General features: G+C 42.4%; 1 protein-coding gene across 2 annotated transcripts in view; it reads right to left on the bottom strand.

Moving 5' to 3' along the window:
* Positions 1-285: 285 nt before the first annotated feature.
* The window catches only part of LOC147030353 (matrix metalloproteinase-19-like), a 59,701-nt gene continuing 43,118 nt past the window's right edge, over positions 286-16,868 (bottom strand). For both annotated transcript variants that reach the window (XM_085874304.1, XM_085874305.1), the window contains 5 exons: positions 11,338-11,580; positions 11,058-11,159; positions 10,156-10,329; positions 3,789-3,916; positions 286-734 (listed from right to left, as the gene is read on the bottom strand). In XM_085874304.1, coding sequence (XP_085730430.1) covers positions 495-734; positions 3,789-3,916; positions 10,156-10,329; positions 11,058-11,159; positions 11,338-11,580 — 887 coding nt within the window. In that variant the 3' untranslated portion in view covers positions 286-494. The remainder of the gene's footprint in view (positions 735-3,788; positions 3,917-10,155; positions 10,330-11,057; positions 11,160-11,337; positions 11,581-16,868) is intronic.

The raw sequence follows: 16,868 nt of genomic DNA, 5'->3' as shown, positions 1-16,868 counted from the left end.
GCACAATGTTTTAAAACCCCAGAAACAAACAAAACAAATTATGTAACTTCTCAAACATGGAACGTCAATGAAACCAGTAAAATATCCATTGATTGGGGAGACATCATGGATTTTTACAGTCGATAATTATTTTAAATGTCTTTATTTAATTGTATGTTTCAAACTCAATTTTTTTTCACGTTGACTGCTTCGGGTACGTGATGACTTCCGCCAGGTATCTTGTGATGTATTCTCACTGGCAAAACTTCAGTTGTGACATTGAAATGAAAGAACACCTTCAATGAATGAATGAAGCAAAAGTTAATTTATTTCAAAGTGGAAGACAACACAGCAAAAGCCACACTGCAATTTGAAAAGTAATTGTAATTCTTACACTATGGAAGCAGCAACATCCTCTATGCAGAATATCTAGTCATTGCCAAAACTACTAAAATGGAAGCAATCATTGCTTGCAGCAATCGGTCTAAATATGAATTTCTGATGTGCAGACTGGTCTAACAGCCCCACCATTGCTTTGCCAGGTTCCTGGGATACTTGTAACTAAATGGCACATCCCATTGCCTGATATTGAACCTCCAGTACTGTCCGCCAGATGTGAAGTAGATGATGCGTCGATTTATGCGCATTGCCGCATCCAGGTGTGCCGGAATCTTTCTCCATACATTCTTCATAGGGTATGCTTTTGTGACCCTCATGCCATGCCACCGCTTGTACACGTTCCAGTACTGTCCATCCTGAAAATGATATGTATACAACCATCGGCGCATGATCTCCACTGTCGTATTTACGTGAAACAATGAACGTGACATTATACTGAACTATTAAAAAAAAAAAAACATCAACCTTCGAAAGACTGTTGCGAGTGAAATTGCCATATTACAGAGCTTTCAAAATGACGGAATCCACCCCAGAATTTTTAGCAGCAATGTTGATCGGGGCTTGTTAACAAATATCATGCATGCAAAATAAGAATTGTGACCTAAAATGGTTTACAAAGCTTCTGAGAAAAAAAGAGGTGTGCCTCCCACAATGAAAGAGTTGGAGAACAATGAAGAAAAAGAGAAAAAGCTGAGAACTTGCAGCTACTGAAACTACAAAAACTCCAGAGGATGTGTGCCGGTGCAAGGCCCAAACTGTGTCCGGGCGCGTTCTAGCCAAACCCCTTATTGATCTCGACCAATGAATGGACCTTGAACCTTGCAGAAGTGCCTTCTGTGAACACGACAGGTTTGGTGATTTATTTAATGGACGTCTGCAATTGGGAGGATGATGCTGTGCATCATTACCAACAAATGAATGAATGGTTACCTAAGGGAGACGTTGTATCGGGTTTGGGTGCTTCTTAACAGCGACAGGAACGTCATACCTGGAGCTTGTGAAAGCACAGGGTAAGTTTTAAAATTAATTTTTTAAAAGGTGATATTTACTATTAATCTTGTTCGAGGGAGGGAGGGAGGGAGTGTGAGCTATGGGGGCTGTTATAAATATATTTTTATATTATGTTTAAAAGGCTCTTTGACTTACAGATTTTGCACGAACAACAGTAGGTTAACACATGCCCCGGTTTGTGTAAGCGAATCACTAAAAATGCATACACAGTGCATGTGTGAAAGACCTCAGTAGTATTCATACATCATTTCAAAAGTCCCGTAATGGAAGGAGAAACCATTGCCGGCTGATAACTAAAGGGTGGCCCACGTTTTTGATAAACTTCACATACAATAAATAACATCATAATTCATGAAATATTATTTGGAGATTTGTTTATCGTGAAGAATCTGTTCAATGTGACCTCAAAGTTGACTTTGTACTTCCTCCAATTGATAGATGAAGTGCCTCGCTGCAATGCAGCACAAGACCTCATAGATTTAGTTTTTTGGGGGGTCAGGTATAATTAGAAAGCACTGCAGGGATAACCAAGTTCAGTTTGTGCATGCACATCTGCCACACGAGCACATTGTCTCTCCGTTAAGGGTCATGCACGCACTGGATAAGGGTGATGAAATGAGATGGTGGTGTTCCGCTTGCTTGAAGTTCTTAAAAGAAGAATGCCATTGAACCATCTCCAGAAGGTGGTTCCACAAATGGGAGAAAAGAGGAGAGAGAAGTTGAGGTGTGTAGTTCACCTGCATTTTAGGAGTTTAACTGGGGGGAGGTGTGTTTGCTGGAAGAGCACGTGCATCCTGGAGGAGCTGGGGAAGACTAGAGGACTAAGACAGCAGGGGGAGATTGACCAGAGGAGAGACAGTAAAAATAGAGGCCACATCATTGTCTGTAGGAGCAAAAGGCCTTCTGCTTCGGTTTCATCATGGCATATGCCAATAATTTTGAGAGCTTTAAGTTCCATGGAGTTCAGGGGAGGAACAGAGAGTAAGAAACACACAGGGATAAATATATATGTATATGTATATGTTGCTAGGGCTCTAGGCTATAGAGCTAGTACTCCGTTGAGCTACAGCCAAAGACTTTGTAGGCTATAAGTAGTTCTGGTTTATCAATGACTTGGAAGGACAGAGAATATCCAGTCTGATGTTGGCTTTGGAGGCCAGCTTTGCTCTGTGGGCAGCCCAGGAGAGGTCATGGTTGATGGTGAGGCCAATAAGTTTGAGTGACTGAATCTCTTCTTGGGATTCACCATGGAAATATAATGGTGGGTTTGTTTGACAATCCTTCCAGAGTGACAAGTAGGAACTCTTTTTTTTTCCAGTATTGATGGATTTGTCCCATTTGTGAGGCCAGCTCGAATCAATTCCAGATCAACAGAGTGACAGCTGCTCTCTTTTCGCCAGTTGGATGGGATACTCTACCACAATATGGAGTCATCTACAACAATAAGAGAGGGAAACTAAAGAGAGGCCAATATGGAAACCAAAGTGTGGGGTGTCTCACCATCTTGTCCAAATTATGCTATGCCGTGTTTCAGCCCTTGTTCCACAAATGCAATAAAAAGTCGTTTGAAGCATAGTAAGATAACTGTCCCTTTGATGAATAACTTTGCCTCAATAACTGTCCCTTTGATGAACAAGGGACCAGTAAGACCATGACTTGACAGACTGTAATGTTGTTCACCACACCTTTTCATTTCTTGAATATTGTGTGCATTTTCAGTACTCCAAATCTATGCTCAGAAATCCTGTTCAAAAATGGAGTGTGCAGTTTTTATACAAATTTATCCTGATATAAAATGTGATGTGTGGTGGTAACAATCACTGCTTAAAAACCCGTGGATAAAAAGGAAAACCATTATCGTTTTGTTGGTCACTTTGCATATGGGGAATTTATAATACGAGTGTGGGCCTGTACGGGCACGCACGTATGTGCAAAAAAAAGAAGAAAAAAAAGAACAATTGTGACGTCAATCGTGATGTCATAGCACCGTGTCCTGTCATTGGTTTAGTAAATAAATGACCATAACTTGGGAAGCATTGTCTGATTAATATCAAACCTTGAAAAGGCACATACTCAGGTCCCCAGCAATATACCTGGCAAGTTTCAATTAGATCGGACCAGTGGTTGTCGAGAAACAGCGGTCGCAGACAGACAGACAGACAGACACACAGAGATTGCTGGAATTATAGATAGATGATCTTGTCAAAGGGATGAGGCTCACCTTTATTTGTGGGAAAAAGACTGAAAGGACAACACAGTGGTGGTTAAAAACCAATAAGGTTCCAAATTAGACTGGACACCACCCATACAGGAGATATGGTCCCATTCAAGCATGATATGGCTATCATTAATTGTCCTGTTTGGTTCTGGGACAGGGAGATGCTGAGAATGCCCTGTACCTTGAAGACAATCAAGCGTTTTCCGAATCCTGTTGCAGCATCAGGGTTTGCAGGTAGGCCAATGGCAGTCGAGGATTTAGGGTAGCCCGGTTCAAGCTGAAAGCCTTTGAAGACCCAATACTTGTCTCCTGAGAGTTCAAAAGATACATAAATATTATTCACTGATTGTCATAAAAATTTCCCCATATTATTTTTAAAGTATGTATAAGAACACAAAACAACAATCGATATGCATTTTACCAGTGTGTTTGCAAGTAATCAGGTGTCAAGAGAGCAAGTAAAGCCATGCTGAAGGAATGATTCTCTACACAAAGTTGAACCACTATTGGTGTTGTTGTTTGTTTGTTTTTGTTGTTTGACAGCGAATAGAAGATAGATCTTTGGGGATGATCTGCAGTTTTACGGATTGGGAAGTCAAACAGCACGACTTCCGATCAGACCAGACTCAAATGGAAATTTATTTATTGGAGAATGATGATTCTATAATTACCTCTGTCACCAAAGGAGGACGGAGGTTATGTTTTTCACCCCTCTTTGTCTGTCAGTCTGGATATCTCCAATCAGGATATCTATGGGCGTCGATTGGTGGGGGACGGGGGGGCATGCCCCCCACTTTTTTATCAAAGGGGGGGGGGACAACATATCGATTGTCCTCCCACTTTTTTTCATTGAACGGAAGTTATATAACACTGGACCCTCTCTGGATCTTTACTTTTTGCCAAAAACAACAAAAGAAAAAGAACCGTTAGTTTTATTAGTCAATAATAGTTCTAGTAAAGATGATAAGTTGACAATTCAACATTGAGAATCCGCGCTTCCTCAGCCATGGTCTCCCACCGGCCAAGCGTCATTAGCGACGTCGCTTTTTGATCCTTCGATGTCGGCTCTTCCTATCATTGCGAAGCAGAATTCGCCAAGCGTTGGATTGTTCACCCACTAACAGGGAACGTGACCTGGACATTTTGAGGTATGTTGGGACGTTTTCGGACTTTGTATCGTCATTTTATGAGTGTTTAAAGAAAATCGCGGCTTCATGGCCCGGAGCGCCACGCCTCGGATAGTGTTAGGCCGCAACGGTTCTGGGCCCCTTTAGCGACCAAAATAGTTTATTTCACCTTTCTAACTTGTATCGCCGGATGCCTGATATTATTACCTGCACGATGATGTGTGTGTTTAATTTTCGTGACTTTTCACCGTCGAGTTATAAGCCAATAAAATATTTCGCGGCCTGCTATGCTGATCGAGATGGTGAAGCTTGTGCAGGATGACGCGGTTCCACTCTACCGGCTCGCACGAACCAACGGAAAGATATTTTGTAATTCTGTTTTCATATTTCGCAGTCAACAGTGGACTAAATCCCAACGTTGAAAACCGGGTGAAAATCGAAGGAAAGTGGGTATTTTGGCGACTAAATTAGCTTTGAATACTTGGGGAACATAAAACAAAATGCGCTGATTCACTCGCTTTTGCGGAGGTTAATGTAAATAATTTTTTCATCGGTACTTGGACTTAGGGGAGGTATAGACCTACAAAACGAGAGGTATCATTCGGTCGTCGGACTTATGAGGATTACATTATAGATTTTAAAAGGTAGCTGTTGAAAAATATGCAAAATTCACCGAAGCTGTTCGGACAAACGAACGGAAAATTATTTTTGAATTCTGTTCTCGGATCCTACAGTATCTATAGGGTAGTAATGAGATTACCTCGAAAATCCGATTAAAGAAGGCTTAGGCTTAGTAGCTTTGCTGCGGCTTGCAATTTTTACCAGGAAAAACAACGTTCCGGAAGGAATTTCTCTTCCGCCATCATCCGAATAATTTTCCGTTTGCACGAGGACAAAGACGAAGGACAGACCGACAGAATATGGTGTCTCATTAAACTGTGTGATTTAGAATGATTAAATTAGAGATTTTAAATGCGGCGTTGAAAATAAAATAAAGAGGATTGTCAGCTTCTTCTTCACCATGACGACCCCGCAACGGTTCTGGGCCCCTTAAGCCAACAAAATGGTTTATTTCACCTTTCTAACTTATATCGCACAATACTTTAACAAAACGTACGGGCACGCACTATACTTAAACAAAACGTGCGGGCACGCACTATACTTAAACAAAACGTACGAGCACGCACTATACTTAAACAAAACGTACGGGCATGCACTATACTTAAACAAAACGTACGGGCACGCACTATACTTAAACAAAACGTACGGGCATGCACAATACTTAAACAAAACGTACGGGCACGTACTATACTTAAACAAAACGTGCGGGCACGCACTATACTTAAACAAAACGTACGAGCACGCACTATACTTAAACAAAACGTACGGGCATGCACTATACTTGTACAAAACGTACGGACACGGACTATACTTAAACAAAATGTACGGACACGGACTATACTTAAACAAAACGTACGGACACGGACTATACTTAAACAAAACGTACGGACACGGACTATACTTAAACAAAACGTACGGGCACGGACTATACTTAAACAAAACGTACGGGCACGCACTATACTTAAACAAAACGTACGGGCATGCACAATACTTAAACAAAACGTACGGGCACGCACTATACTTAAACAAAACGTACGGGCACGCACTATACTTAAACAAAACGCACAGGCACGCACAATACTTAAACAAAACGTACGGGCACGCACAATACTTAAACAAAACGTACGGGCACGCACTATACTTAAACAAAACGCACGGGAACGCACTATACTTAAACAAAACGTATGGGCACGCACTATACTTAAACAAAGGCACGTGGTTTCAAAGTTGTGTTTTTTTTTTGTTTTTTTTTTGCACGTACGGCCACGCACTAGTGGAAATGATGAACGTATTTACAAATCAACAAACCATGTACAATAATTGGAAAGAAGAGAGTGCACGTCCGGACGGCAACAGATCTTAATCCCTCATCTCCTGGTCTCGTGGTTTGTGAGAGGTAAAGAATTGCATAAATGTTCACATTACAACTGATTTTAGCTCCTTCCTTTGGTGAACCCTTTTGCTGGCATGCAAATCAAGAACACAATCTTCAAAGATTGTGGTTCAAAGATTTTCCGTGGCTTCATTTTGATCAGAGCATCGGCGGTGTACTCTGTCACACCTGTACGGACGCTTCTCGTGAAAAACTTACCGAACTTGCCCGCTGTGCAGAAGACGCATTTGTCTCAAAGGGCTTTCGGAACTGGAAAAAGGCTACAGAAAAATTCAGACAACACGAATGATCGAACACACATAGGCTTGCCTCTGAAAATCTGAAATGTCGTGGAAGTCAACCTGGTGTCCATGTGCAGCTGAGCAGCAAACTGCTAGAAGAGCAAAGATCTGCATGGTCAGCACTTCTGAAGATTATCACCTCACTGCAATATTTGGCCCAACAAGGTTTTGCAATTCGTGGGAAGGATGCCTCTGAATAGAATTTCAAAATGCTCTTACAGTTGCGGGCCGAGGATGATTTAAACCTCAAGACGTAGCTGTCATGGATGGCGACGTTCACAAATGGAGAAATTCAGAACGAAATTCTACAGTTGATGAGTCATGCCATCCTCAGAAATATCTGCAGTAACGTGAATGAAATGTCCACTCAGTTCGGACTCATAACTGATGGAACGCAAGATATTCAGTGTAATGAGCAGGAGTCGGTGTGTGTGCGCTATGTGACTGATTCCTTTGATGTTCAAGAAGATCTCATAGGCCTCTACCAAGTATCGTCAACAACAGGAGTATCACTTTGTAAGATGCTTCAGGATGTCCTAATTCGGTGTCAACTCCCTATTGAACACCTTAGAGCGCAGACTTACGATGGGGCAAGCAACATGTCCGGAAAGTACAAGGCCTGTCAAGCACAGCTAAAAAAACTCCAACCGCTGGTCAATTATGTTCACTGTGGAGCTCATGTCACCCAACTCATTACATCCAAAGCTCTACAAACTGCACCATTCATAAGAGATGCCCTCGATTATGTCGAGGTACTCGGCAACATCTACAACAACTCTGGAAAATTCAAGCATCTGTACTTTAATATCCACGCTGACGATGCTGACACTCCTTGCCCTACACGCCTGAGGCCAATTTGCCCGACACGTTGGTTAACTCGTTCTCCTGCCGTGAAATCGATATTGGATAACTATGAAGCGGTACTGGATGCCCTTCAACAAGCAAGTGATGACTTTGGTACAAACACGGCATCGCGAGCCAACGGTATTCAAAGCTGTCTTTCATCAGGAAAGTGTGTTCTCGGTCTGTTTGCATCATTGCCCGTTCTCCAATCCCTCGAATACCTCAATAAGGCACTTCAGGGTTCACAAGTTACCATCTCTGGTATTCTTACTGCTGCAAAGGTAACTGCACAGAATCTCCAATCTCTCCATACTGACCAGACGTTTAAGGAGGTTTTCGAAGCAGCACAACAGAAGCTCCAGCAGTGCCAACTAGATCCAGTGACCCTCCCTCTTAAGCGCAAGCTTCCGAAGAGACTTGATGGAGACACGCAGGAATACACTCCCAATTCTGTAGAGGATGTATACAGAGTTTAATTTTTCAAAGTCATCGACAGCGCATCCATGAACTTGAACGAGTACTTCACATCAACCGACCTCATGGCGTATAGGGACTTGGGTGAAATGCTCCTGTCTGGGTCATTCAACCCACAAATAGTCCACAAATATCCCGAACTGTCGGATTCCCTAGAGCGAGAACTTGGCTTCTTTCGTAACCAGTTCAGTGGTTCATCTGTTGAGGATTACCGTAAGATATTTGTTGACATGGTGCCGGAAGTCCGTCGAATGTTCCCACAGGTAGAACGTTTGCTTAGGCTTCTACTGGTTTCCCCAGCAAGTTCATGCGAAGCTGAATGGTCATTCAGCGCACTCAGACGTATGAAGACTTGGTTACGTTCCACAATGACCCAACAACGCCTCAACCATCTCATGATCTGTCATGTTCACCGAGATTGTCTGACTGCACTTGACCCCCAAGACATTGCTACAAAGTTTTTAACTGGATCGGCAGACAAGAGGGTTCATATTTTTGGCAAGTTTTAAGGTAAGTTGACCGTACTCGTGTAATATCAATTTGTATGTCAGTCTAGTTTTCAGTTTATGTTTAGTGAACCAGTTCAAGGGTCGTGAGAAGGAGGCTTGATAAACAATTTTATATATATATATATATATATATATATATATATATATATATTTCTTTGATGACACTTGAAACTTTGAAATGTGTATGTTTAATTAATTTCGCTCTGTCTGCTTACATTTGATAAAAAGATGGTCGATAGATGGTCAGATTAATTTAAGGGATTTGTGTGATCAGAAGGCAGCATGTCAACGAGCGTATAAAATCAAGAATTTGCAACCAGGTAGACTTGCTGTGTCCATGCTGGCACGAAGTGGGCTTCGTGGTCTGGACATGCAATGTCCCCCCCACTTTTCAAAAGCAATCGACGCCCATGAGGATATCTCAACACGTTACAGACAGATTCGGACACGGTTGGGTGTCAGACAAGGAGGAATTGTTTGGATTTTGGTGAAGATCCAAATCTGGATCTGGATACGAGAATTTTAAAATTGATTCTTCACCATTGAGTGATAGGGATGGGGCCAAAAACGATGTACAGTATAGCATAATATCTCAAAATGTTGTGGACAACTTGTGACAAAACTCGATGGATGAGGCGGTTAGGTGACAAGAACAAGCCGATTCGATTTTGGTTCAGGTTCAGATATACATATATGAATGAAACTCCCGAGCTTGGCGAACCTGCAAGGCACAGATCACATTGTCTCTGCCTTGCTGTGAGCGAGTCAGGAGGTGGGGTTGCGGTCAGGCTAAATAATAAAACGAGAAACGTACGAGGAGCAAACAATGTATTTGGACTATGTCAACTCGGTTGTAATGTTTTAGATATCGAATTGGGCTTCAGGTTGTGTAAACCACAGTTGCAGGTCATAATTAGGCCAGAATTGCGGCAGCTTTCTTGAAACCGCTGCCACTGATGAAGCTGGTTGAGCATCTGGAAAAGGCATGGCTGGCTGTGTGTTCCCGACAACTGGTTGCACGTTTGCAACTCTTTGTCCATCCATACGGATCATGCCAGGGCCATCGACTTAGCAGCACGAAGAAAAGACATCCGAAACGTTTGGATTCCAAGTGAAGTCTTGATTCAACCGCAACCGTCAAACTTCTCCAATACCCCTGACAGGAAACTCTGTACTCGAAAATCCACTGATAAAACCAAAAGCTGGAGCATATTCACATATCATAAAACCAAAGGCAAAATGATGCCGTGACAACCATACATATGCCAAAATGCATTGTCACCCATCCACCTTACCATACCTTTGAAGAAGTATGATAGCTTCCATCTCAATACAAAGGCTGCGGCGTTCAAGTTGCCTGGTAAGCCTTGCCACAAAGAAGCAATCGTTCGTGGCTTTGGAGGAGACGTATGTTTCTTAATCTCCACCGGCCAAAAGTAGTTTCCACTAAAGGCATAGAATCGCTCGTCAGGGCCTGATGGAAACAACCACGCACTCCATGTGACTTCTTGGGCAAAATAGTTGTTTTGGGAAACCTAGCTGTACTGGATAAAATAGCAGTTCTCCATAAACTGGCTCAATAGAATTCCACTTTACAACCGTATTGTTGCTTGGGAGTAATCGCCCAAGTTGATATTAATTTATTTTCTCCACCTTATTTCAAGTTTGTAAGTGCCACCACTCTCACTCTTCATTTTCCAGGTGTTTGATTCACATCAAAAAATGCATGAAGAACATTAACTTGAAAACGATAAGTTCGTTGATGACTGAAGGTCATCACAATATGTCCTTATAAAAAAAGTATTCTTCATATCCCATAAAAATGTATCATTGTACCATAAGTAATTATCACAGCAAACTCTTCAGCATCATTGAAGTACCACTCCTTTTTTTCCCCCACCACAGAGTACATCACTACTTACCATTTGATTCTCACTTGCTATATCATGTTACCATTGATCACTATTGAGATACTACATATCCAACATTGATTACCAAATGAGACCACTGACCACATTTATATGAAATATTTTATCCAATCTCCAGGACAAATTCAATAAAATATCTTGATATTTATCCTGGTCTTCACCGTCATCAGTCAAAATAGAGATATTCCGGTGCTACATCCTTCCTTCAGTACCCACCAACATACTTCACATTATTGTTCAAACTTGCTGAGTATCGGAATATCTCTGCCATTACCACTTGTCATCGCATCAACGTGTCCTGAGCACGGGTTTGGAACATTGCCTGGTAGGGGTTTCACTGTTGGCACCGGTACCGCTGGCTTCTTCGGAGGAGGCCCTGTTGTAGTACAAGGGATAGGGTGGAAAGCACATAGACAATGTTCCCTTCGTGGGTGGTCATAATTTTGGAAAAGGAAGGGGTGTGGAGCACATGATCCATCATGCAGGAGGAAAGGGTGAATAAAGATACATTACTTAATTGGCACAGAGTTTCATGTTTGTTGTTTGTTGCAAACCATATATTTGCTGGATCCTCGAGATGTCATTAGCATGGAGATTGAAGGGGTTGCGATAGCCACTGTAGAAGGGAGCCATAACAGCACTTGGATGGTTGGAGTGGGTAAGGCCCAATGTGTGACCAAGCTCATGGGTAGCAACCACCATTAGGTTGATGTTCCTCTGATTGTCCGTCCATGTTTCATCCTCATCAAAGTGGATACGCCCATCTTCAGGAAAAAAGGCATGTGCCAGTGTTCGTCCTAGAGCAGGTAGAGTAAGAGGCACATTTGGGACAAAGGAAAGAACAGGCAGTAGACAATAGAGAACATCCACACACAAACACTTCTTTTTTGGGAAGGGGGGGGGGTTAAATTCGGATACAGAGTTGAAGCCTGTGGAGGAGCTAGAACAGAGAGGACCAGGGCATAACAAAATTTAAAAAAAACAGGAGGAATTATGGGAGGGGCACACCAATGGTCGGGTTGTGGGATAAATAGATGGAGCCTCAGAGGGACAATGGACACAGGGAAGAAGGAGAGCAAGGGGAGGACACAGCGATTGAACAAGAATAATGCAGCCAAAAACGGCACGGAAAGGAGAGTGGGGGCAAGCTCAAAGGGGAAAGCAGTATTCCATAAAGCTGCAGTTGAAGGCCCTGTAGGTAGATAAAAGTTTAGATGTGCCAAGGAAATAATTAGCACGAAGGAGGATGCCCAGAAATCTGAGAATGATTGGATTTGGAGGCAACTTAGGTATGTTGTTTGTCCTAGAAAGATCTCAGTTGATGGCGAGGTCCAAAAGTTTGATTGACAGAACTTCCACAAGAGGATTGTTCAGGAAGAATAAGGGAGGGTTCACCAGAATGTCTTTTTGGAGAGACTGTGAGATTTGTTGGGATTGAAAGATGTTTTCCAAGTGTAAGATCATCACATGATTCTATGGAAAGTATGCAGAGTGAAAAGGCTGCTACCTGCCTACATAAAGGATGAGAGATGCTCTGGCATAAGGGGGAGTCATCAGCGCAGAGATAAAGAGGATTTTCCAGAGTCAAAAAACATTGTTGATGGAGATTAGGAATAGGACTGGGCCCAATACACCGCCTTGGGGCACTCCAGCCTTGACAGAAACTAATGAGAGTATCCCATTGAGAGCTTAGCATTGGCTACAAGAGTAGAAGGTGTTGGTGAGCCATGTGTGGAGGTGGATTTGGATGCCGTAGGCAGAGAATTTGGATAGCAAGGCGGGATGCCAGACTGTATCAAATGCTCGAGATATTTATAATATTGTATCAAATTCTCACAAGCAGAATCGACTGTGGTGCTGTTTGAAGTGAGTGTAGGGATGGAGGGGAGCATACTCCAAAGAAAAACTTGACAAAGCTTTCCAGAGAAAGACCAGGTCTTTGAGGAAGGGAGACGGCTTTGAAAGTTCAGCATTGAGGTTTTTTTTCTGGCTCTTCTGTGAGTCGACACACACTTGTTACGGGATTTGTGGAATGATGTAACGCTATCTTTGATCAGATTTGCCTTCCAGGAAGAGAAGGCAAGAAGTCCATACTTTCTGGAGTCCTCTGGAAAGAAGTCCTTCTGGAAGTCCTCTGGAAGAGGTCCTTTCTTTCAAGCTTCTGGGTCTCACAATCTGCCATGATCTTTCTTGGGAAAGCCACATTTCCAACCTCACCACCAAAGCCAGTCGCCGACTGGGAATCCTCTGTCGTGCAAAGTCCTTACTCGGCCCACCTGAGCTCCTGACCACATACAAAGCTTTTGTCCGCAGCCTGATGGAGTACTGCTCTCCCCTCTGGGTTGGTGCTCCTGCCTCTCACCTTTCTCGGCTTCACGCTGTAGAAACCAAGTCATTTAGGATCATTAGTATCTCCCACGATGAGGCTGAGTCTTTGGCCTCTCAATCTCTCACTGCAGGCAGGTCGGTGGTCTTTCTGTCTTCTACCGTCTTCTCTCCAGTCTCGCCTCCCCCCTGCCCCCCTATTCTGTCTGCGATGTCTCCCCACCGTATTTCCGCAGGGTGCTCAAGGTCCGCCAACAACCCCCTTCTGGTAAAACTACCAAAATCACGAATCACTGCTCACCTTCACTCCTTCAACCTCTTTTTTTCCCGCCTTTGGAATAAACTCCCACACTCTGTTCAATCCCATTCTTCTCTCCAGGCCTTCAAAACAGCTGTTCACCACCACCTCTTATCATCCCTCATCCAAAACCTCGATCTTTTCTACTCCCGTTAATCCACCCCAAACCCACCTCCTTGAAATTCCCTGCTTTCCTTCCCGAAAGTCCCTGTAATGTCCATCTTCTATTCCCCATGTTCCCCGTCCCATCCCTCTCCCTTCCACAGATCTCCTAATGTCTCTGTTCCCCACTGTTTTGTCCTTCCCTCTCCCGACCCTCTTGTCTCATGCCCCCCTTGCTGTGCGTTGTGTGTTCGCTCTCACACGAGCCTCGACAAGGTATTTTTATTTCTTTAAAAAGGCAAGTTGTTTCAAGGCAACTTTCTCACAGCAGGATTTATTTGACAATGTACAAGATGAGTATGATAGTTCTGTGTGATGGAACTCTTCCACAGAAACTTACTGAGGCTGAATTAATATCATGGGTGGCAGATATATAGAACTTGAGAGCATGGAAAAACAACCAAAAGTGGGCAATACTACAGCAGGCTTTCATGGACCTAATCGCCGCCTCCTGAATTGAAGTCACTTGTAATGGAATATATATATATATATATATATATATATATATATATATATATATATATATATATATATATATATATATATATATATATATATATATATATATATATATATATATATATATATATACTGCATGATTACCTCCTCTGTCTGCAATGGACGAAGGTTACATTTTCATCCCGATCTGTTTCTCTGTCTGCTTGTTTGTTTGTGTGCAGAATATCTCAAAATAAAAAGCTATGGATCTCAAAAAGCTATCTTTTTGCTCAAAAAGCTCAAAAAGCTATGGATGGTGGACGATGGTGGTTTCTGACGAAACTTGGTGGACACATTGTGGATTTGACAAGGAAGAATTGATTTGATTTTGGCGAAGATCCGAATCTGGATCTGATAATTTTTTTAGTGATTCGTCAACATTGAGTGCTGGAGCTAAAACCAATATACAACACGATATTTGAAAAAAGTTACGGATGGATTCGGACGAAACCTGGAGGATGAGCTGGTTAGGTGACAATATCAATAACGAGTCGATTCGATTTTGGTTCAGGCCCAGATCTAGATCCGACCTATCAGTTGGGTTAAAACGCAAACTGTTCAGCCTGGCAGAAGTATGCACTCTCCTGAGTGGCCATTCCAATTCACTTTGCATATACCTGCTGGCACTCCTGGTTCTAACTTTTGATGCACTCCTCTTTGTAAAAACCTATGGATTTTAAAATGAAGTTTCTGCGATATCCTAGAAAAGATAATCCCTTTTTTAAGATTGCAACTTTATGTTCAGCCATGAAGTCGATTTCAGGGTGGCTTCCACCATAAGTAATTGAGCCACCAAGCATGAAATGTCTTCTCGAGCATTGTACCAACTCAAGCCCTATCTTTAATCCCCTTATGCAGCTCACCTGTTACCCAATTCTTATTGCCAACATGTCAGTTACTCTTGCCAGTGTTTATGAGTCATAACCAGTCAGTCTCTTGCTAAGCACCAATCCTCGGCAGTTATTACTTCCCACTTCCTGATTTTCATTTGCTGTGGTTTTTTTTTTTTTCATGACATGATAACTTGCAGCCCTTGCATTGCAACACACGTACGAGTAACTTCTCAAAGTGGTAACCACACGACCTTCTTCCCTAGCAAGCAATAACCACAGCCAGTTTGGCTGTTGGCTATCGCAACATGTCTTTCTCTTCCCCACCATATAAAACAAATGACCAGTTTTATAAATATTAGGTTCCTAAAAAAAAAAAAAACACGCTTGGACATACAGTCCCCCCTTAACACTCTGTAACACTTGGACATATACTCCCTCCCGCTGTAACGCTTGGACATACACCCGCACCCCCTATTACACTCTATAAAACTTGGACATACGCCACCCCTTCCCCCATGCGTTATGTAATTTTGAATGCCCCCTTTTCCATAGCTGTTCTGTCCATTTTCTCATTTTCATTCAATTAAAATTACCTCTAATCCTCGTGGGGATCGTGTCAGCTTTTATTCGCTTCAATTTACTAATCCAAAACTGAGAATACAGGCCGGCGTCATTCAAATTATCTTCAAAATCTGTGCTGCAAATGACGCTTGAAGCAGTTGGGCCATGCCACTTTCCTCTGGTCAGTTTTACTTTGGCTGTCAATATTTTCCTTATTGCTGGATCTTTTGGGAAAACGTGCATACTCACGCCATCTTTGGTTGTATGGTATTGCTACAACCAGCAACTATGCATCGAGATGGCATTCTCAGTACCTTTTTCAGAGTTCAGAGCATATGTACGCCGCACGTAAACACAAGTCCCAAAGCAAAAGTGTCCTCGAGATGACCTGGCGGGTCATGTGATTTGACGCAATCACATCACCATGCTTTTGTGGGGCACGGACAATCGAGCTTACTAGGACACCAAATTACATTAAAATCTTCGTTTCAAGAAAATAACAACGATTCAGTGTTAAGCGAAGCCACATATATTTATTAAACCAAACATGATTTTCTGATTCTGTGGACCTTTAATGTTTAAGTACAGGGTGATTCTTTTATTCGAGAACCCTAAATAATTCACCTACACAAAAAAACTACATCAGTTAGGAACCTAATATTATGCAAAATTTTCGTCTAAAGTTACAGAAGGACATGACATGATCCACACAATTGATTACCTGAAATGAAGTGCTGAAAGTGCCCACCACCATGTTGCAGGCACAAATTCATTCTTCGTAGCATGCTGTCCGACACAGTGCAGCATTTCTTGGGGAATATTGCTGATTGTGTCACTGATTATTGCTTTCAAGTCACCAAGAGGGCATGGTTTTGTAGTGTACACTGATCCTTAAAATATTCCCACAAAAAGAAATCTGATGACGTTAGATCTGGCAACTTTAACAGCCCCACTTTCTCTGGTGTAACAACACTTGGCCGGCGCATGTGCTTTTTATCTTTCACGCAGCCTGTTTCTCTGAACTGCTTCACTCGTTTTTCCATATCACTGATTTTGAAGGTTTTTTACGACCACCAAAGTGAAGGGGCTGTCACACCTTGACGATTTAGCCAGCGTATGCCGATGTATGAAATATTTGTCTAAAACGCTGCCACACTTTGAATACGTTATGGGTAAGTTTTGTACACGTTAAGAGCACGCTGGCATACGTCATAGTAGGCCGAGCTCGTCGACAAATTTTAACATGCTCAAAATTTTTTGACGTATGCCAGCGTATGACTCGCATGTTCCACATACGCTGGCCATAAGTTGTAGGTACGTTACGCGATCGTTGACGCACGTCGACAGACGTTACTTGTAAGTTACTCATAAGTCGAAACACGTCGAGGTAGTGTTTAGCGTACCCGAA

Source organism: Eptatretus burgeri, chromosome 3, assembly GCF_056783735.1.
Source record: "Eptatretus burgeri isolate ZD-2024b chromosome 3, Ebu_testis_v1, whole genome shotgun sequence".
Classification (NCBI taxonomy): Eukaryota; Metazoa; Chordata; class Myxini; order Myxiniformes; family Myxinidae; genus Eptatretus; species Eptatretus burgeri.
Note: the sequence above shows the minus strand (reverse complement) of the source record. Positions and strands in the feature narration are given on the sequence as shown.